Source organism: Haliotis rufescens, unplaced genomic scaffold, assembly GCF_023055435.1.
Source record: "Haliotis rufescens isolate VD_foot unplaced genomic scaffold, xgHalRufe1.0.p SCAF_3, whole genome shotgun sequence".
In the NCBI taxonomy this organism is placed as follows: domain Eukaryota; kingdom Metazoa; phylum Mollusca; class Gastropoda; order Lepetellida; family Haliotidae; genus Haliotis; species Haliotis rufescens.
Window position 1 is genome coordinate 32,158,076 of NW_025964001.1, and position 22,044 is coordinate 32,180,119.

General features: G+C 37.7%; 1 protein-coding gene across 1 annotated transcript; it reads left to right on the forward strand.

The window, feature by feature from the left end:
- The first annotated feature begins 922 nt into the window (after positions 1–922).
- LOC125384241 (UDP-galactose transporter senju-like) lies at positions 923–20,243 on the forward strand. The gene is made up of 5 exons (XM_048402869.1): positions 923–1,030; positions 8,458–8,575; positions 10,342–10,388; positions 10,812–10,951; positions 13,841–20,243. The coding sequence occupies exons 1-5, from the start codon at positions 949–951 to the stop codon at positions 14,522–14,524; spliced, it is 1,071 nt and encodes a 356-aa protein (XP_048258826.1). The 5' UTR covers positions 923–948; the 3' UTR covers positions 14,525–20,243.
- The last annotated feature ends 1,801 nt before the right edge of the window (positions 20,244–22,044 follow it).

Here is a 22,044-nt window from a genome sequence, read left to right on the forward strand (position 1 = left end):
CACATCTTTCACAGTCCATTCAAGATATTGAATATGCTTTTCATCCGTTTCATGTTTGACAAGTCCACACATTTTCATAAACAATTGTCAAAGAATAGTATCCTTTGTTCACATTGGTTGTACGGCTCCACGTGCTGTCATCGAAGCCCAACGGAGAGCTAGCGATACGGTCACTTTGATGTATAGATATATATTGTCATGAAATTCACCGTCGCAGTTGTAGTAGCATATCTATATAATTATGCAAAACAATATGTTAAGCGCCGCCCAAAACTTGCATTAGTCTGTTCTATACTGATTTCTGCAAAAGCGCGTTTGTTTACAAACAAGAGAAAAGTCCGGTCACGGGATATGCAAATTAGCCTGTGGCAGAGGTATTATGCTGAGTCACCACTGCGCCGGAGTGTGATCCCTACCCACAAGAATTCTGTAATAAGCATGTTAATGTTTTGGGAGAGGACTATCTAAGTGTTGAAATCTTGCGCCCAGCCCTTTTCTTTGTGAATAAAATGTGTTAAAATCAATATAATGCAATCAGTACAAGTGGGATATTGTATCTGGGTAGTCAGAGTTTGCTGTTAGACCGATAACCTTCATAAAACAATATAAAATATAGAATCTAGCAAGCAGATAACATAAATGGTGTTTGAATGTCTGGAATCAGATATACAGGATTCCCATTCCGCCAAGCCATTAATATTATAAATAGATACATAAGAACGTTAGCAGTTGTAAACGTTGCCGTATTTGTTAAAAATACTTTAATTAGCAATATTAACAGAAAAAATTATTTTCATTTCGTTTTTGCCTTGCTGCGACGAGACTCGAACCTCGGATCTCGACATTATGAATTAAAATAAGTGTCTGTTCGTTTGGGTTAGTGGTGAAATTACGTCCCTTGAAAATACAAGGAAGGCAACTCTAAAGTCGGTGCCCGATGACATAGAAATGGGTTGGTTCGGGGATGTCTTCCCTACAAAACTAAGTTTTGTAGTGTTTATATCGTATATGGCACTTTTTATTAACCAAGGTAAGTAGTTTGCTTCATATTACCTGTACCAAGTACTATCTGCATGATCTGCAATTGTTTATTTGAAAATAGTAGAACTTGTAGCGCGAAAATGTAGCCATGAAAACTAGGCCTAGCAGCCCGGAAAATGTAGTGTAACACTGTACGTTTGTGTAACACTAACAGGCTAGGCCCTTACTGTCTAACTGTTATCCTATGTCGTGTCTAACAAGCAGCTGTTTACCTGTTATAATTAAGATGAAAGCGTAAAAAGAAACTCGGGCTCTGAAACGTGCGTGCTTTTTTGTGTGTCATAAAAGTTAGAACAGGTGTTGTCATGTATGTACACACTTGAGTTTTTCCAACTTCTTTAATATGAAACATGTTTCAAGTAAGTTACACATTGACTGTTAGTTTTCAGTAGACCCGCCTACCTTTTGGGAAAAAATAACTAAACTGGAGATTTCAACCAAGAACATGAAGTGAAGGGTGAACTTGCATGCAAAAAGCAACAATCAAGAGTGTATATCGTCGAGTACCCTATTTTCGAATGACACCTATTTTCGAGCAGCTGTATTTGATATTGATTTGTCGCATTATAGGGAGAGATGTGACATCATCTAATCTGCTGACTTGGGAAATATCAGCAATGCCGTCTTAACTGTTCAAAAATAGGGTACGTCAGGATGCTTGGATCCTGTGGTACCATTCATCTAGGGCTGGGACGGGTAACTCGGGTCGGGTGAGTCGTGAGTAGGACTCGTGTACCCACAGGACTACCCAGACCCGTGGTTAGTCACATGATATAACCAAAACTTATGCTCGCATTTCTTTCTGACGATGACACACATTCCTTTTGTATATGTTTGAGAAATCATAAAGCTTCAGTCAACTTCAGTGTACGTATGATCAGATTGTTTGATAGGCCTACATGTATCTAAACAGTTCTTGCCAGGGCTGTGGTAAAACAATTCCCAATCAGACATTGTTCCGACTACTGTAAGTAGGCATTTATTTACACTTTTATACTTACTTCTGGTATCTTTTTAATATTGCCTACCCATCTATCAATGGACTATGATTTTACCTGCAGTTTCCCAAGTAAACTTTCTCTATCAACCTGAGCTAGATGGTCTGCATATTCATGATCTCAAATAAGGTAACGGAAGTGAAGTAATCTGCACAGTTTTCCCACAATGCAGCCAGAAATGTTTAGGAAGATAATAAGGACCCCAATGCTATACCTAGCAACACTAGTAGCCAAATGATAAATACATACTGTTGTCATTAAAGGTGTGCTTTTTTATATTTATTGTCAACTTTTAATACTTTTCAACTTCCTTTGACAAATTATTTGCATCGAAATTTTTTAAATATCTTTTCTGATATTTTGTTGTTCATCTTTTGAAAAAGAACTTCTTTTCCGTTAAATATGTTTTGGATACCTATTAATTATTACACATGCTGAATTTTGCTTGCGCTGTCTTTGCACCGACGTTCACACAGTTTGGCCCTCACTCAAAGAAGGTTCATTCAGCACAAAGTGAAAGTCAATTCTTAAATGATTACCCCAGACACAATATGAAGCACTGAGTGCTTTATTACCTGGACACCCTCATCATGCTCATAGGCAGCGGTGAATGTTATTGCAGTCCTTGTCATGTAATCTGAGTAGTTCTACCACTAATTATACCTGTAATAAAGTCATTAACTGAGCATTAAGTGAATGACGACAAAAACACAGACGGGTGGTTATACCATGTTACATATCTGACAAAAACGGAGTAGTAATTGTTGTACTATGTGCAATTTTCCTGAAAAATAAGGGTCGTTACTGTTGAGTATGTGAACTGGATGTCATTGTTAGAAATTAATACATACACATATTTTTTTGTATACAAAACTACATAGTTGTACATACAGATTTACACACGCTGATGAATTTGCAAGGTGAAATGCAAGGATTCAAGGGGATTACCCCTTGCTGTCAATTTGGTTTTCCAGTTGGCACCTTGCTGGTCAGAAGCCCAGTTTATTCGGTTGCTGGTGCTAATTGGCTTCTGATGATTACGCAGGCTAATTTAAAATGGGCCAACTAGATGACCACTGAAAGTTGGAATGTTGTTTCCCTTTAACTATCGTGATAATATGGTGTACCATGCTACAGCTTTGTCACCAAAGTCTGTGTATATATATCATCTAGGACTGCTAAGTTTGCATCATGTCATTTACGTAGATAAGCATTCACCAATGTATACAAGACACCAAGGTCAAGACTGCAGTTACCAGGCACTGCATATAGAGAGCTATTTGGCTCTGGTTGCAGGCTATGCCTCTTGCTTCACTGGTCTTGCCTGCCTTTTCGATCCTTAGGGTTAGTTGTGTTAGGGTTGAGGTAGGCTACCACCAATTCTACATTAGCTGTTGGATCTCCTTACTGATCAAGCTCCCTTTTAGATCAGTAGGCTTTGATACTCCTTTTCGATCAAACACCCCTTTTTGATCCATATGGTTAGGCACCCCTTTTTCCTTAGGGTCAATTTCGTGGTTTGGAATGTGTTTGTTATCCAAGGGTTTACCTTCACTTACAAAAGTGGAGATCCAGGGGACCCCCAATAATTTATTTTAAGGGTCTCTGCAGGCAATGCAATGAAATGGTATAGTGTACTGTACATTTTGATAATTACTTTAGAGCCTGGAATGAATCAATGATCATGTGGACAGTAGTCATGATTGATTGATGAAACGACAGATGCCCATAACTGCTCTTGACGCGCTGTGGGTACAATGAATATTATTGTGCATCCTTCAGAACGCAGTATACTTTTTCCTGCATCCATTCTCAACATGTGTGCGAACTGGATGCACATTTTTGCGTCTCGTAAAACCCTGGTTATCTCAACTAAATTAATCTAAATAACTTTGAGGAATGTCCATGTCTATAAAGTTTCTAGTTTCATGTAGGAAAAGGGCTGCTGTGCATGCGCATCAAGCAGTGTTTGAAATAAAATAAACTGGCTGGCTGGCTTTTGGACCCACATACTTTTGAAGCATCAGGTCCTGACCAAACTTTTCAGGCCCTTATTTTAAAAACTGCAGCATATTAGGACAAATAAATTGTGTCACATAACTTTACTGCAGGCTCTAAGGACCCTTACAATTGAAACTATGGGCCCAACACGAGATTTACCTGCCATGGGCCTTCAGGCAGGCACTTCTTTCATACACTAGCATTAAGGTACAAAATTGGGTGCTAATCAGTTGGTAAACAATCACTAATTATTTCTCATGATGGCACCCGCGCGGTGGTAAAGTGTTGGCTAATGGGATAAAGTCATTAGCCTGGCTTCAAGCTGGCAGCTGGAGTTCTATCCTCTGTGCTAATTGAAACCTGTAAAAGTGCTTGTGATGAAGTGCAGTACTCAGTTACAAACAAAACCAAGTAACTACGTTCTCAATGATAATAATTTCCCAAATTTTCAGAAATCATACTGATCCATACTTGTGTGTGCATCTATGTGTTGAATATGTTATATCTTGAATGTGTTATTGATTTCTTGTAACACCTGGATCTAGCAGTGACCTATAACACAATGGGCAAAGCAGACACCAGAACTTCTATACAATATGATCTTTGACATATGTTATGGTTGATTCCCAAACTGAACTATGGTGAACCCTGAAATTACAGGATTAAATTGTAAAATCAGAAAATAACCACACAAGGACAATGCACAAGCAACAAAATATGTTAAAACACACATGATTAGGATTACAATAATAAAGGCAATACAATGGGTCAAACATGTGGCGGCAGCAGTAAATAACAGGCACTATGTGTGGATTGATGCTCATGATATCAATTACTGGATTGTCTGGTCCAGACTCGATTATTTATAGACCAGCCAGTGAAGATCCGGGGTAGAATAAGTCTTCAGCAACCCATACTTGCCGCAAAAGGCGACTATGCTTGTCATAAGAGCAGACTAACGGAATCGGGTGGTCAGGCTCACCGACTTGTTTGATGCATGTCATCAATCCCATTTGCGTGGATCGATGCTCATGTTGTCCATCAGTGGATTGTCTGGTCCAGACTTGATTATTTATATACCAGCCCGTGAAGATCCGGGGTAGAATAGGTCTTCAGCAACACATGCTTGCCATGAAAGGCGACTATGCTTGTTGTAAGAGGCGACTAACGGGATCGGATTGTAAGGCTTGCTGACTTGGTTGATGCATGTCATCAATCCCATTTGCGTGGATCGATGCTCATGTTGTCCATCAGTGGATTGTCTGGTCCAGACTTGATTATTTATATACCAGCCCGTGAAGATCCGGGGTAGAATAGGTCTTCAGCAACACATGCTTGCCATGAAAGGCGACTATGCTTGTTGTAAGAGGCGACTAACGGGATCGGATTGTAAGGCTTGCTGACTTGTTTGATGCATGTCATCAATCCCATTTGCGTGGATCGATGCTCATGTTGTCAATCAGTGGATTGTCTGACCCAGACTTGATTACTTAGAGACCGCCGTCATATCATGCATATAGCTGAATTATTGCTGAGTGCGGCGTTTAACAACAAACAAACAATTTAAAACCACCATCATATAGCTGGAATATAGTTGAGTGCGGCGTTAAACAATAAAAAAAAAACCAAACAATTGTCAAGCGTTTGTCTCAGTTAAATGTCTTGAATGTCACATGCTTTGTTCTTGAATCCAGAAAACAGTGTTGGAAGCAGGTAATACGTCAATGTTTTCCGACAAGTATTTTGTACGCACTAGACATGTAGATGAGATGCAAGTCAGGTCATAGGAGGCCTTGAATCTCCCTCATCTAGCTCTTATTATGGGTACAGGCAGCCTTCTAGAAACTGCTACCTCATGTAGTGAATCAAAACCTGTAACTCTGCTCCTGACAGTGGAGCTCTCTATACATTGAGTGTAACAAATGTGTCAAGCACTGAGGTGGACTTTGCACTATAAACAATCACAACTCAGGGAGGTCACGATAAATTAATATCTGTCATGGACACTACCACAACTTGATATTGTACGCATGCAGCACAATCAAATTGCTGTCACTTTCGATCAACACTATTTCCTCTAATTAAACTATTGCCACATAACACATGTGACATGTATGTATGAAGCCCTCAAAATTATACTTGTTTTTTTAGTTACCCAACTGATCATTTGTTCATTTGCAAACCTGAAGCTTTTGTCATATCTCATGATGTATGTAACTAGTTGCCATACAAAACATAACTTTTATGGCATATGTAGTTTTTCTGCGTTTTTTTAGAATTAGTGATGTTGTGATTCACACCGGTGCATTGTCGACAAACTTTGCATGACACGATACCCAATACACTTAACTTGACATCGATTCACACTTAACCCCATATCGATCATCCATGTTGATCTCGCATCAATATCAAGAAGCAAGTAAAAGCTGTTTTTTCTATTCCTCATAACTTTCATAGTGTGGATGCGAAAACCATAATACAGAACGTAAACATGTTTGTTTCTTATTATTTTCTCACACAGAAGTCAGTGTCATGTTGATGGGTATTAGTCAGTTGTCCTTCTTTACCTTTATGAGTGAGTCTATGGACTCTATTCTCAGACTAATGACTGGGTTTCCTGGACAAAATGTTGTACATGCAGTATCGAGATACAGTTTACAAGGAACACGCTTATAACGAACAGACGGATATAAGACTTATTTTTTTGTCCTGACCATTTGCTGTATATATGCTGCAAATATACTTAAAGAGAACTATGGTTACAACGAACTAAAATTCGTGGCTAAGGCTAAGTGGTTCTCTACCCAATTCAATGTTCGCGATATCAGTGAGTGTGATAAATTTTAAACCAGGGGCCAATTTTAGAAACTTTAGATGTACACACTCTATTATATATCCTTTCTCACTGCACCAAACTCCACAACCATAAAGTAGAATAGGGAAGATAGTATATCAAAAGTAGAAACTAGACAGCCTAGAGGTAAATACAACTTGGCTAGTTTAAGTAATGTCGTTGAAGCTTTCCAAACATGCATCATACAAACAAGTAAGACATTATAAACAAGAAAATGTTTGATGCGTTGCATCAACATGGTGGCAAACTGTTTGTTCACCTGATTAAATTTACAAGAAAACAATGTTATCATTATCCCTGCCATGGGGCACATTGGGATTTCATTTGTTTGTATAGTAGTGAAAATACATGAAAAAAGGGTGTGTATTAGGGCCGTTACGATTCACTCGCGTATTTGGTGAATCGAACCGTATTCATTCATGAATTGAATTCGTTATTCGTAGCCACTAGAATCGAATATTTATGAATATGCAATCATGTGCATTTACATCCATAAGAACATATGATATGCATAGATTTCTTTAAAGACAACGCTCTTATAATATTTAATTTGACAGGAATTTGGTCACTGGTCATTGTAGCATTTGAGCAGATACTAAGACTATAAATACCTGGACAAGTACAGTATATAAATGTATAATATAGATAATTAGCAAACAATGTCAAATAATTTCTGTTGTTAATCTTTCACTGAATATAACAAATAATACATCAACTACTGACTTATTATTGTATTTGTGAATTAATATTCGTATTCATTACCCTATATTCGTGATACGAATCGTATTGGCCTCATAGGTTATTCGTTGCAGCCCTAGTGTGTATCTGTAGAACAAAAACATTACAGCATCAGTCTTGACAAGTTCACTGGAAGTTTTCATGAATGGCCTAATTGCAAGCACTAAAGAAATGATTAAAGTCTGCAGGGAAGCAGGAAGTAGGCAAATTGTAAATTGTGGTTTGTTTGGATGTATGATCCAGAAATGAACACTACAACCCATCTGCTTTTTTAAGTTATGCTCTGGTAATGAAAGTAACATGTATTTGGGTTAAGTCCAACTTGTTGCCAAGGATTCAGCAACAGGCACCAGTTCAGCATATGTTTGATATATATGCAAAGTTTCATAATAAAATATTTAAGAACTATGCTCCAGAAACGAATGCTACGCATATTTGAGTCTAAGTCTGGTTTGTTGCCAAAGAAAAACACAAAAAAATTTTTTCAGAAATACTGAAAATATCAAAAGGCATAAGTTCTGGCACATGTGTTTGATATATATGCAAAGTCTCATAATAAAATATCAAATGGTTTCTGAGATATGCTACGGCAAAAAATGCTACGTCCCGTTTATTCCATGGAAACACCAAAAAGTACTTTTAGAAGTACCAAAAACACCCAAAGGCACCACTTCAGTATGGGATTGATACATATGCAAAGTTTAGTAATAAAATATTAAACGGTTTCTAAGTTATGCTACGCCATTTTATAGAACTGTTGCAAATAGAATAAGACATTAAGTTGAATGTGTTTAGAATCAGTGTCTTTTCTTTGTTGCATTTTAGCAATCCTGGTGACAGCATCGAAGACGTCTAGTAACACCTATAAGTACAACACAGTGACGGTGGTTCTCCTTACTGAGTGTGTCAAGCTGGTGACGTCCCTCATCCTGTACCTCAAGGAGTCAGTAATACCATCACTCTCGGAACTTTACACCCCAGTCAACTCACGCAAAGCCAATGTCAATTCCTATACTTTTTTAATCACTATTTTATACCTTTAAGGATGTGTACCAGTACACAATTTCATTTTGAATGTGTGACTTCATGTTTACACTGACAACCATGACAACCAGCTGTATCCCTGAATATAATAGATCCTCCAAAGGGGATGTGACTGGTGAATGTGTGCTCAAATTGCTCTCACAGTACCCTCTTTTGTAGCTCGGTTACAACAAATGTGAGGTGACATGAAATTCGGTTTTATGGCGGTCCGGTAGCCTAGTGGTTAAAGCGTTCGCTCATCACACATAAGACCCGGGTTCGATTCCCAACATGGGTACAATGTGTGAAGCCCATTTCTGGTGTCCCCCGTCGTGATATTGCTGGAATATTGCTCACTCACTGAAATTTGGTTTAACGTCGCGTCCATTACAGTATATAGTGACGTTCATGCACTAGTGTGTGTCTGCTTGTACTAGTCCGGACTGATGCCGATTTATAGTGCTAGCACACAGAGATACCATGCCTCAGTTTCACATGAATACCCCACTCAGACACAGTATACTGACTCCGAGCTGACCAGTCCTTGTTTCAGCCCCTTAATGCCAGGCGCCTGACAGAGTAACAATAGGTACCATCTTTTAATGTCTTTTGGTATGACGCGTCCAGGGATCAAACCCCAGACCTTCCGCTATCTGGGTGGACGCTCTTCCACTAGACCACGGAGGCGGTCTGGTTACAACAAATAGATTCAGCCTATGCTTGTCAAAAGAAGCTATTAAATGGATTGGGTTGTTAGCCTTGATTGATTTGCATGTTATTGTGTCCCATTTGCGTGGATCGATGCTCAGGATGCCAATCACTGGATTGTCTGGTCCAGACTCGATTACTTGCAGACCGCTGTCATATAGCTGTGATATTGCTGAGTGCGGTGTTAAACAGCAAACAAACAAACAAACAAACAATTTATAGACCACCATCATATAGCTGGAATAAAGCTGAGTGCGGTTTTAAACAATAAAAAAACAATTGTCAAGTGTTTGTCTCTGTTGAATGTCATATATTTACAGGCTGCCTTCATATGGCTATGATATTGTTGTGAGTGGTGTTAAATAACACACAGAACAAATGATATTTTAATATATTTTTTATAAAACCTAAAAATTTGTTCAGTAGAAAGTAGTCTAAAATAGAATTGCCAATTGCCAGGGTAAGATTGTAGATTTTATAGGTAAATATTTACGTAAAGCAACCATTTAGTGATCAGGAAAGTAATATCTCCTTTGGAACCATTGCTATATCTGTGTGACTTTCCCGAAGATCAAATGTTTCTCATCACAAGCTTATTTCAAAATAAGCAGTCACTATTTTTTTGTTTCATTACATTTTGTTTCTGTTGGCAGAAAACGCAAAAACATTCCAATGCAAAGATCATAACATCATGTTACATTCTTTGTACTGATATGAATAAAAGGGACAAAACCCTTTCCATTTTCATGAGAAATCTCCGCCAAAAGTCAGAGTCTATTTTCAATTCCGACTTTATCATGAGCATGTGTTTATGAATCACAATCAAATAGTGATGACACCAGGTGTTAAACAGATAACAAAACGTTTGGATCCAAAGCATGTTTTAAATGACCCCTATGATGATGAGAAACATGTTTAAACTTTATTTGACCTCAGGTCACTGGAAACATGGTAACAGCCATTTCTTTCTGTTTCTAGCCATTCCTGTGCTACACTGAAGGCCGACATCATCAAATATAGACAGGGTAGGTGGGGTACTTGATGTGGTCAAGTTGTGGTGAAAGCCTTCTTGAAGAGCCATGTTTGAAATTTATGTTCTTTTTTACATTTTTGGAATAACAAAATATGTTTGATAGAAACGTTCATGTGTGTAATGCTATAAGTCCTGTTATATATACAAGCAACTCTTGTTAAGTGAAGTTTCAAGGAACCAAACCAAAAATATCTACTTAATTGAAATTCTACTTTTCCTACTTTGATTTTGACAAGTTGTTATCACCTACAATACATCTTATCATTGGAGGGACAATATACTTTCCATGATGCCAAATTTTGTTTTAAAAAATATCCCAGATTTCGCCCATTATTTCATTGATTTAGTTTAATTAATGACCAAAGATTTGTAACACACAGAATTAACTTTGACCATAGTTGTGTTTGTCTCCCAGTTTTAGGACTGTACTTCGTGCCAGCGTTTCTCTACTGTTTGTACAACAACCTTCAGTTTGTGAACCTCGCTGCCTATGACCCAACCACATACTACCTGCTCCTACAGTTCAGAGTTGTCATCACAGGGGTTTTCTTCCAGGTGAGTCTTGGTCCCCACAGGGGTTTCATTCCAGGTCTTGGTCACCACAGGTATTTTATTCTAGGTGGGTCTTACTCATCAAAGGTGTTTTATTCTAGACGAGTCTTACTCATCACTGGTGTTTTATTGTAGATGAGTCTTACTCATCACTGGTGTTTTATTGTAGGTGGGTCTTACTCATCACTGGTGTTTTATACTAGATGAGTCTTACTCATCACTGGTGTTTTATACTAGATGAGTCTTATTCATCACTGGTGTTTTATTCTAGATGAGTCTTACTCATCACTGGTGTTTTATTTTAGATGAGTCTTACTCATCACTGGTGTTTTATTGTAGGTGGGTCTTACTCATCACTGGTGTTTTATACTAGATGAGTCTTATTCATCACTGGTGTTTTATTTTAGGTGGGTCTTACTCATCACTGGTGTTTTATTCTAGATGAGTCTTACTCATCACTGGTGTTTTATTGTAGGTGGGTCTTACTCATCACTGGTGTTTTATTTTAGGTGGGTCTTACTCATCACTGGTGTTTTATTCTAGATGAGTCTTACTCATCACTGGTGTTTTATTTTAGATGAGTCTTACTCATCACTGGTGTTTTATTGTAGGTGAGTCTTACTCATCACTGGTGTTTTATTGTAGGTGGGTCTTACTCATCACTGGTGTTTTATACTAGATGAGTCTTACTCATCACTGGTGTTTTATACTAGATGAGTCTTACTCATCACTGGTGTTTTATACTAGATGAGTCTTATTCATCACTGGTGTTTTATTTTAGGTGGGTCTTACTCATCACTGGTGTTTTATTTTAGATGGGTCTTACTCATCACTAGTGTTTTATTGTAGGTGGGTCTTACTCATCACTGGTGTTTTATTTTAGGTGGGTCTTACTCATCACTGGTGTTTTATTCTAGATGAGTCTTACTCATCACTGGTGTTTTATTTTAGATGAGTCTTACTCATCACTGGTGTTTTATTGTAGGTGGGTCTTACTCATCACTGGTGTTTTATTTTAGATGGGTCTTACTCATCACTATTGTTTTATTGTAAGTGGGTCTTACTCATCACTGGTGTTTTATTTTAGGTGGGTCTTACTCATCACTGGTATTTTATTCTAGATGAGTCTTACTCATCACTGGTGTTTTATTCTAGATGAGTCTTACTCATCACTGGTGTTTTATTTAAGGTGGGTCTTACTCATCACTGGTGTTTTATTGTAGGTGGGTCTTACTCATCACTGGTGTTTTATTGTAGTTAGGTCTTACTCATCACTGGTATTTTATTCTAGATGAGTCTTACTCATCACTGGTGTTTTATTCTAGATGAGTCTTACTCATCACTGGTGTTTTATTTAAGGTGGGTCTTACTCATCACTGGTGTTTTATTGTAGGTGGGTCTTACTCATCACTGGTGTTTTATTTTAGGTGTGTCTTACTAATCACTGGTGTTTTATTGTAGATGAGTCTTACTCATCACTGGTGTTTTATTGTAGGTGGGTTTTACTCATCACTGGTGTTTTATTTTAGATAGGTCTTACTCATCACTGGTGTTTTATTGTAGGCGGGTCTTACTCATCACTGGTGTTTTATTTTAGGTGGGTCTTACTCATCACTGGTGTTTTATTCTAGATGAGTCTTACTCATCACTGGTGTTTTATTTTAGGTGGGTCTTACTCATCACTGGTGTTTTATTTTAGATTGGTCTTACTCATCACTGGTGTTTTATTGTAGGTGGGTCTTACTCATCACTGGTGTTTTATTCAAGGTCTTGGTCATCACTGTTGTTGTATTCTAGGTGAGTCTTACTTGCCACTGGTGTTTTATTCTAGGTCTAGGTCATTACTGGTGTTTTATTCTAGATGAGTGTTGGTCACCACTGGTGTTTTATTCTAAGCGAGTCTTACTCATCACTGGTGTTGTATTCTAGGTGAGTCTTACTCATCACTGGTGTTTTATTTTAGGCAGGTCTTACTCATCACTGGTGTTGTGTTCTTGGTGAGTCTTACTTACCACAGGTGTTTTATTCCAGGTCTAGGTCATCACTGGTGTTTTAATCTAGGTGTGTCTTGGTCACCACTGGTGTTTTATTCCAGGTCTTGGTCACCACTGGTGTTTTATTCTAGGTGAGTCTTACTCATCACTGGTGTTTTATTTTAAGCAAGTCTTACTCATCACTGGTGTTTTATTCTAGGTGAGTCTTGGTCACCACTGGTGTTTTATTCTAGGCAAGTCTTACTCATCACTGGTGTTTTATTCTAGGTGAGTCTTGGTCACCACTGGTGTTTTATTCTAAGCGAGTCTTACTCATCACTGGTGTTGTATTCTAGGTGAGTCTTACTCATCACTTGTGTTTTTTTTAAGCAAGTCTTACTCATCACTGGTGTTGTGTTCTAGGTGAGTCTTACTTACCACAGGTGTTTTATTCCAGGTCTAGGTCATCACTGGTGTTTTAATCTAGGTGTGTCTTGGTCACCACTGGTGTTTTATTCCAGGTCTTGGTCACCACTGGTGTTTTATTCTAGGTGAGTCTTACTCATCACTGGTGCTTTATTTTAAGCAAGTCTTACTCATCACTGGTGTTTTATTCTAGGTGAGTCTTGGTCACCACTGGTGTTTTATTCTAGGCAATTCTTACTCATCACTGGTGTTTTATTCTAGGTGAGTCTTGGTCACCACTGGTGTTTTATTCTAGGCGAGTCTTACTCATCACTGGTGTTTTATTCTAGGTGTTGGTCATCACAGGATTCTCTTCCAGGTATATCCTGGCTACCACATGTGCTATTCGTTTTCGTTTCAAAGAGAGATGAATAGCAATGCTCTCTCATTGCCTCCATTTGACAAAACCATGCATTTTCACACCATTCAGAATTGCCTTTGTTTCTTTCTCTAGATTCTATTCCGTAAACAGCTGAGCCGAATACAATGGGCGTCTCTCATTCTCCTCACATGTGGATGCATTATAAAGGAACTAAACCATCACGGCAGCGGCACCAAAACCGGTTCCACGGAATCTCCCAGCACAGTAGGCACATCGTTCCTCAACTTTGACAAACTGTTGGACATTCACCTGCTGTTCATCATGCTACAGGTGTTCTGTTCCGTGTTTGCTGGGGTGTATAACGAATACTTACTCAAGGACAAAGGCTGTGATGTGCATCTTATGATGCAGAACATTTTCATGTATGTAGACTCTATCATATGCAACATCTTTGTGCTCGGTTTCCATGGAGACCTAGCAAGTGTTTTTTCAGTCGCCGATGTGATGGCCATTTTTTCACGGCCAGGTGTTATAGCAATTGTGTTCAATGCTGCGGCTTGTGGCATCGTCACAAGTTTGTTTCTTCGATCATTGAATTGTATTTTGAAAACATTTGCAAGTGCCTTAGAAATCATGTTCACTGCTATTTTATGTTGGTTTATTTTCAACATTCCGGTCGATGCATACACGGTGGCAGCTATATTTGTAGTAAGTGCTGCCATCTATCTTTACGCTCAGAATCCAATCGTAAATAAAGCAAAGAATGAGGTAACTGAGGAACCAAGCAAGACTGAGAAAAGTAGAGAAACTGTTTAGATTGTTGGATTACTGTTTTTATTTTCATATTGATCAAGATTGATCACTTTAATATCAGGGCTCCCAATAATCATGATTATCACTATTTTGTTTACTGTATTTCTTCACATTTTATGTGATTTCTCATGTTTATATTTCAGTTCAAAAACTTATTAAAATTTAATAATAGATAATAGTTTTGAAACTTGATGACATGGATGTGAAAAGATAATATTTTTATATTTCTTCTTGTTCCAAATTTGTTGTGGATGAGAGTTAACATAATCTCAGGACAAAGTCTCAGAAAATACATAATGAGTGCACAGTGTTTTATTTTTCATTTGCCATGTTAGCGGTAAGTTAGCTGAACATCTATGATCCTGCGGTCATAGATATCCAAGTACAAGTACAGTCGAACCTCCTTGTCTCGGACTCAGATGTGTCAAATCCCTACTTGTGTCAAACTCACAGTCCATTTCGGCAAACTCTTTCAATTTGTATCACTATTTTAACCCGGATGTGTCAAATCCCCGGTTGTGTCAAACTCACAGTCCATATCGGCAAACTCTTTCTATATGTATGACTATTTTAACCAGGATTTGTCAAATTCTCGGTTGTGTCGAGCTCACAGTACATTTCAGCAAACTCTTTCTATATGTATGACTATTTTAACCAAGGTTTGTCAAATCCCTGGTTGTGTTGAACTCACAGTACATTTCGGCAAACGCTTTCTATATGTATCACTATTTTAACCAGTGTCAAACCCAGACCGCGCAATTGCGCGATCCACGCTAAAAAAAATCAAATCGCCCCTAAAAAAACCTCAAAGCGCGATCTGTCGCGCACAGTAATTTCTTGTACAGTCACTTACTTTATCAGTTGTTTATCCCTACCTTTAGATTCAATACTCACTAATGCTTTTATCAATTACCGAAGAAAGACAGTTCACAGCAAACATTGTAAACAACTGTTGAAAACCAATCGATAATAACCAGAAGTTCAAACAAGAGTTATACGTCCCTTGGGTTGCTGAATAAATTATCGACAGGATTTGCATAGGAAACGAAATTTAATTTACCGGTACTTTAGTAGAAAGTGTATCAAAACTTTGATCAAAATTATGTTGTATTTTGTTGTTTAGTAATCAAAAACCTTTGACAAGATGTTAAAAGACAAATAAATATTCTATATTGAATAGTTCTAGAAGTATTTTTGAGCATTTTAGTTCGTTTTAGTTTCGTTTCTGAAATCACACAATATGAATCGCAGACTGTCATTGCAGACGATCTTTTGATAGTGAAAATGTCTCGCCAAAACAAAAACATTACAGACTTTTTTAATCAAAATAGATGTTCTAAAAAAGACAATGATGAAACCACAGTCACTGTAATGACTTCTCAAACTGAAGGGGAAATCGATCCCGGTCCTAGTGATTCTAAAAAGCAGTTCTTTGTTCTGATCTGTTACACTTTTATATGATGATGTTCCAGTACATAATACAAAATAAGACATTTTTGAAGAAAGCAGTTATCCCCCCTACTTTTTCAAAATCCTCCCTATTTTCTACATGATGGGGGGACAAGTCTCCCTTGAATTTCAATTCTGGGTTGGACACTGTTTTAACCAGGATTTGTCAAATCCCCCGAGTGTGTCGAACTCACAGTACATTTCGGCAAACGCTTTCTATATGTATCACTATTTTAACTCATATGTGTCAAATCCCGGGTTGTGTCAAACTCACAGTCTATTTCTGCAAACTCTTTCTATATGTATGACTATTTTAACCAGGGTTTGTCAAATACCCGGATGTGTCAAGCTCACAGTACATTTCTGCTAACGCTTTCTATATGTATGACTATTTTAACCCGGATTTGTCAAATCCCTGGTTGTGTCGAACTCACAGTGCATTTCTGCTAACGCTTTCTATAAGTACCACTATTTTACCCTGGAGGTGTTGAACTGGATGTTTCCAATTCCTAATTGTCTTGAACTCAATATATTGTCCCTAGAGTTAAAATTGATTTAAAACTTACCCTTATACATCAAACTCAATTTATTTTCAAAACAAAGAATTTGTATTAAGTATAATGGTCAAGTATAATGGACGATGTAGACAATACCCACGTTCGACGAATAGTGATCACGTGATCGTCATTATTATACAAATGTTATTAACATAATGTGCACAATGTGATCCTTTTCTGTCTGTTGTCTGATGGCCTAGTCAGATGGTAGTAAGGTTGAGTCGGATGTGTCAAACCCAAGATATGCCTAACTATTTGTCAGGTCCCAGAAGTTCAGGACAACGGGGTTTGACTTCATATGCATAATTTTTGGTATGATATGTTCCAAGCATGGATTGCCATGTGGTTTAAAACATCATCAGGTCTATATGTTCATGATGTTGGTGGACTGATCTAAGGCACCCATGTACAGTTGCTCCCCTTTGTCATGGGTTCAAATCCCAGATTGTGTACGCATCCTACCTGTGCTAGTGGTGTACAAGGTATCACTCTGGCATCACTCTGGCAACACAACAGTGATGCAGTTATGTAACTGATACCCTTTTCAAAGTGTTAAACCCAACTTGCTCTGTTCTCAGCGAGGTATGACGGTATTGACAAGCTAAAATATCGAATAATTGGCATGCAATTCATTTGAGATAATGATATATATTGAAACTATTGACATGGTTACTAATAATCATCATCATTAGTGCAACCGGGCGAGATGATAAATACGTTCTGTCAAATTATACTGTTACATGTATTATTATATTTCATACTCATTTTTATTCCAACTCTATAAAGAAATAGAATTTAGGAACATAAATTCAGTCACACCATACTGTGTTTTAATTTTATATTGATTAGAAGTTTGAATCATATGTTTTTTATGTGATTAGAAGTTTGACAATATGCTTGCCTTACCAAGTGATGGATTCATAGTTTCATATTCAACCTCAGCATGTTCAGTAAACACACGTGTGATGCATGTTTGTTCATGTACATGTTCACTGAAAACATTCCTGGACTTCGTTTACATTCAGATGGATGCCCATGCATAATTGCACTTTAAAGAGGCATCTGTGGGATGTGTTTTATGTCTTCGGTAACCATGTCACTATATGTTGGACGGGCAAAAAACAGCATTGATAACTGGTAGTATCATTTGTTAGTAGTTCGGTATTGTTCAGTTATTATAAGGTCGGGAAGGGCAGGTCAACAATGCAAGTAGAAGGAGAGGGTGGGAACATTTTATATATTGTATTGAAGATAAAATATTCATCTATAAATGAAATTATTTATATTTGGCTTTAATAAATGAATTATTAGGCTTTCATCTGAGCCTGCCTCTCTACAGTACCAAAGACACTGCCTCACATAATCTTATTTTCCTGCAGACAAAATTATCACATGGTGGCCTTCTTCCTTACTTATGACAAACATTCATGCTTATTGGAAAAACATCTGTCAACAGTTGGTACACAGATGCTTTGGACAGTTTGTTTAAAAAAAACAAACACCTGGTGTGCAATGTCTGCCCTAAACATCAGAAACCACGGAACTGATGAGACTGAAACTGTACATACTTGTTTCCACAAACCTCCTAATTTCTTCTTGTGGAATGAATCCGAATGTCCATATGCCCGCCACAGTAGCTATAGTGAAAAACTTCTTTCTGGCCATTTCTCAGCCGTTTTTGACTGAATGAAATTTCGTGTGTGTACTTAGTAGCGGAGCTCAACAGATATGTTCCGTTTTTTACGACATGACCTTTATTTGACCTTTGTACTTCGCCGTACTGAAAGCTGAAACCTCTAGTTTACTGAATGTTTTGTTTCAAAATGTTATAATGATTATTGATGTGTAATAGGTAGTGGGCCTCAAATATTTTTTTTTTCACGACAATACCTTTATTTGACATTTGCACTTCGCCAATGCTGAAACTTCTTGTGGCCATAACTCAACCTTTTGTTTCAAAATGTAATAATATTTGATTTATGTGTAGTTAGTAGTTGGGCTCAAAACGTTCCGGATTTGTTTCTGATACATTATAAATTTTGACCTTCATTGGACCATGTTGACCTTGACACTTTGTCCATGCTCCTAAATTCTCTCAAAATGCATTTCCTCACACTGTAACAGCTTTCCTCACACTGTAACAGCTTTCCTTACACTGTAACAGTTTCCCTCAAAAACCGCAGAACCATTAATGACTCCTGAATTTGATCAACATGTTCGAATACGATTTTCAGTATGGCTATTTAAAAAACTATTTATGGCGGATGATCCACAGTTTCTGCTCAAAATGTACTGTAATATTAAATTCCCTCAAAATACAGTGTTTTTCTTTATACACATCTCCGAAGTTGCTAGACTGAGGAAGCTTTTCTTTGGCATGTATTGTTCTCCTTATGATAAAATCATATTTTGTTCAAATCTTTAGGATTTTTGTGTGTGAAACATTTAAACAAACTGGATGGTATTAGACTCATTATTCTCCTTCAAAGGTTTATGAGGCACGGAGTTGAAACGTTGTGTAAAGTAACTTGAATCTGTTGTGTATCCATCCCTCTGAGGTACCATCCCACAGTGTACCATGGATACCCACAGTACACTGACCTGGATCTGGAACTGACCAGTCCTTGTTTTAGCCTCTTAATGCCAAATGACAGGCAGGGTAACAACAATAACTATCTTTTAAGTGAGTGAGTATGGTTTTACGCCGCTTATAGCAATATTCCAGCAATATCTTCACGGGGGGCACCAGATCTTTTAAAGTCTTTTAGAAGGACACTGCTGGGGATGGAACCACCAACGTTCGCTCTCCAGTGAAGACTTAGAAACATTATGGATAGTTAGTTACTTGTTTCATATTTGTAAATACTTTGGCCTTCAGTATTTATGCAGAAAACATTTGAGTAGCAATGCTCTATTTTAAGTAGCTGTTGACAACACATCCAGGCAGGCACTATTTTCAGTATTTAGATGAAAATCTAATAATTAGTTATTGTGCCATTTCATGTTATTATTATGCAAATAGGCTTTGCCAATATTGTTCAACAAGAAGCGACATACCTAAGGGGACTATTGTTTATGGATGAAAATTTACTAGCCAAAACTCATCTCCCTAACACACTCAGCCCTGAAACCAACACACAGTCTTGCAGGCTCGATTTCCTCTCTAGCCTTGGGATTGTAATCAGAATAAAGTGCCTTCATCATGTTCCTACTTGTTCATTGATATTTAACACACCTTGCATATTAGGTACCAGTATCACTATTGTGTTGTTATCCTGTTACAGAGTGTTCACATTGTGTTACACTATGTCCATGTATATTGTTGTTGACAGGGGTCTTACCGGTATATTGACTTGATATAAGCTAGGTTCACAACAAACTGCCTGGCTGTTTACTATTTGCTTCCAAGACATTTGTGTTGACAGTATTAGCATCTTCCATTGACACTGGCCATCAGGCAAGTTGTCCTATTTTATTACTGATGGAAAGACAGCTTTTTGCAATGTTGATTTTGTTAAGAATTTCCAATTATGTGTGCAGTTCTGTTGATTTAATCTTTTCTTTTGTAAAGTGGCTTTTTTTTGTAGTTAGACGAAAACAATATACCATATATTGCTGTGTACAAGGTGATTTTTTCGTACCTAGAATTACGGGGCTTTCATTGGGGGGGAGGGTCTTCTTATACACAGGGTTAAAGGGGCACTGATCTAACGCAATTCCCCGGACTGGTTGTTGCCTTTGTTATTGTTTTTTGCCCCGTGAGACTCGGATGATACGCAACGTAACTGAGCGTGACAAGAGACTGGGCTACCGTCTGCAAGGACAGCTAAATAAACTTGGAGGCTGGAGGCAATATTTGTTTTACGCATTTTTGCATAAACACTGATTTGTTAACTGTGATCTAAAAAGATTTCGACAAAGGGCGCATGTTAATTAATTTCTTCAGCCTAAACTAACAGACAAAAAGAACGGCGGAGCTCATCGGATGTCGTCATTTGGAAATACCCCAGATGGTTATAGTTAACACTAAAAAAAGTATCCATGCAGTGAAAGCATTTTCGGTTTTCGGATTGCGTCGAAAATACGATTACTACTCCCTTGTTGTCATCCACGTTTTCTCGCATAACCCTACACTTGTGTATTAGTCGTCATTCACTTGATGCTCAGTTAATGAATTTATTACAGGTACAATTAGTGGTAGCACCACATAGATTACCTGACAAAGGTTCCCATTTGGCATTTATTGTGTCTGGGGTAAATATTCAATCTAAATCCAGGTTTGAAGTGAGGTGAAATGTGTGTTATGTAATATGCACGTGGCAGACCAGCAAGAGGTGAATGATCAGTTGATTTACTTTTTTTTGTAAATCAACGGATCGTTCCTAGTCATCAAAGGATTAACAGAAAATACGTTGATTGATTAATCACTGTTATTTTGCACAGTGGATATGTCAAAAGTGAGTGTTTACATGTCTAGGTTTACTAAAACAAAGGGAATACACTCATATCATGGCGTGAAGTGCCGATGTAAAAACAACATACTTTGTTCAAAGGGTTAACTGATAATACGTTGATTGATTGATCATTGTTATCTATCACTCAATTGATTTTTTAGGAACTGTGGACGTTATGAAAATAGTTGTCACGTGGGCTTTCTCAGCTGACCCTTGAGACTTGACACCTATGTGAAACACCTGAAACAATCCAAGTGATCAGTTGAGAAACGGGTTAAAATATCCCCAAACGATATATATTTTTTAAAATATGTGATTGTTACAGAGACACGTGACATCGAATAAGTTTTTTTGTACAGCTGCAGACGAGTGGGATATTGTTCCTTTGTGTGGATATTCATGGATACATTCCTCGAACAAGGAAGCTGCCTATATTTATACACATAAATTTGGTAGGTTGTAATTATGGTATTTGCATTTTGTTTTCCTTCATTTGCTGTAACATTGAACCGATTCGTCCTTGTTTCTCTAAGTCTTGGTTGGGAAATTCTTCAATGCGCGATAGACGTTGTTTTCACAGGCCTTTTCCTTTGTAAGCGTGTATATATTACCGTCAATTTGTAAAACGTGATTCTCTCAGGCAATTTATAAAATGTGTAAATATTTCAGTCATTTTGACTGAAAAATCTGTCCTATCCGTCACCATTACAGATGCTACCGACAAAGATACCTACATTTCCTTATTATCTCGAAAACTGTATTTCATTTTGTTGATCAATGTGACCATACGCCCTTATTACTACCCATAAAAGTGACTAATGCGCTTACGAATGGCGCAGCAGAGGTCGCGAACTAGTCTAGATTTCTGCTATACATCCGGGTACTCACTGGGAAAAAACAATAACAAAGGCAACAACCAGTCCCGGGGAATTGTGTTAGATCAGTGCCCCTTTAAAGAGTTTTGATGTTTTTTTCCCCAACACAAAGACATTACTGTGAGCATGTAACACTGGAAATACCATGTCAACAAATTTGTACTGAAGTACGCAAACTAATCATGTAA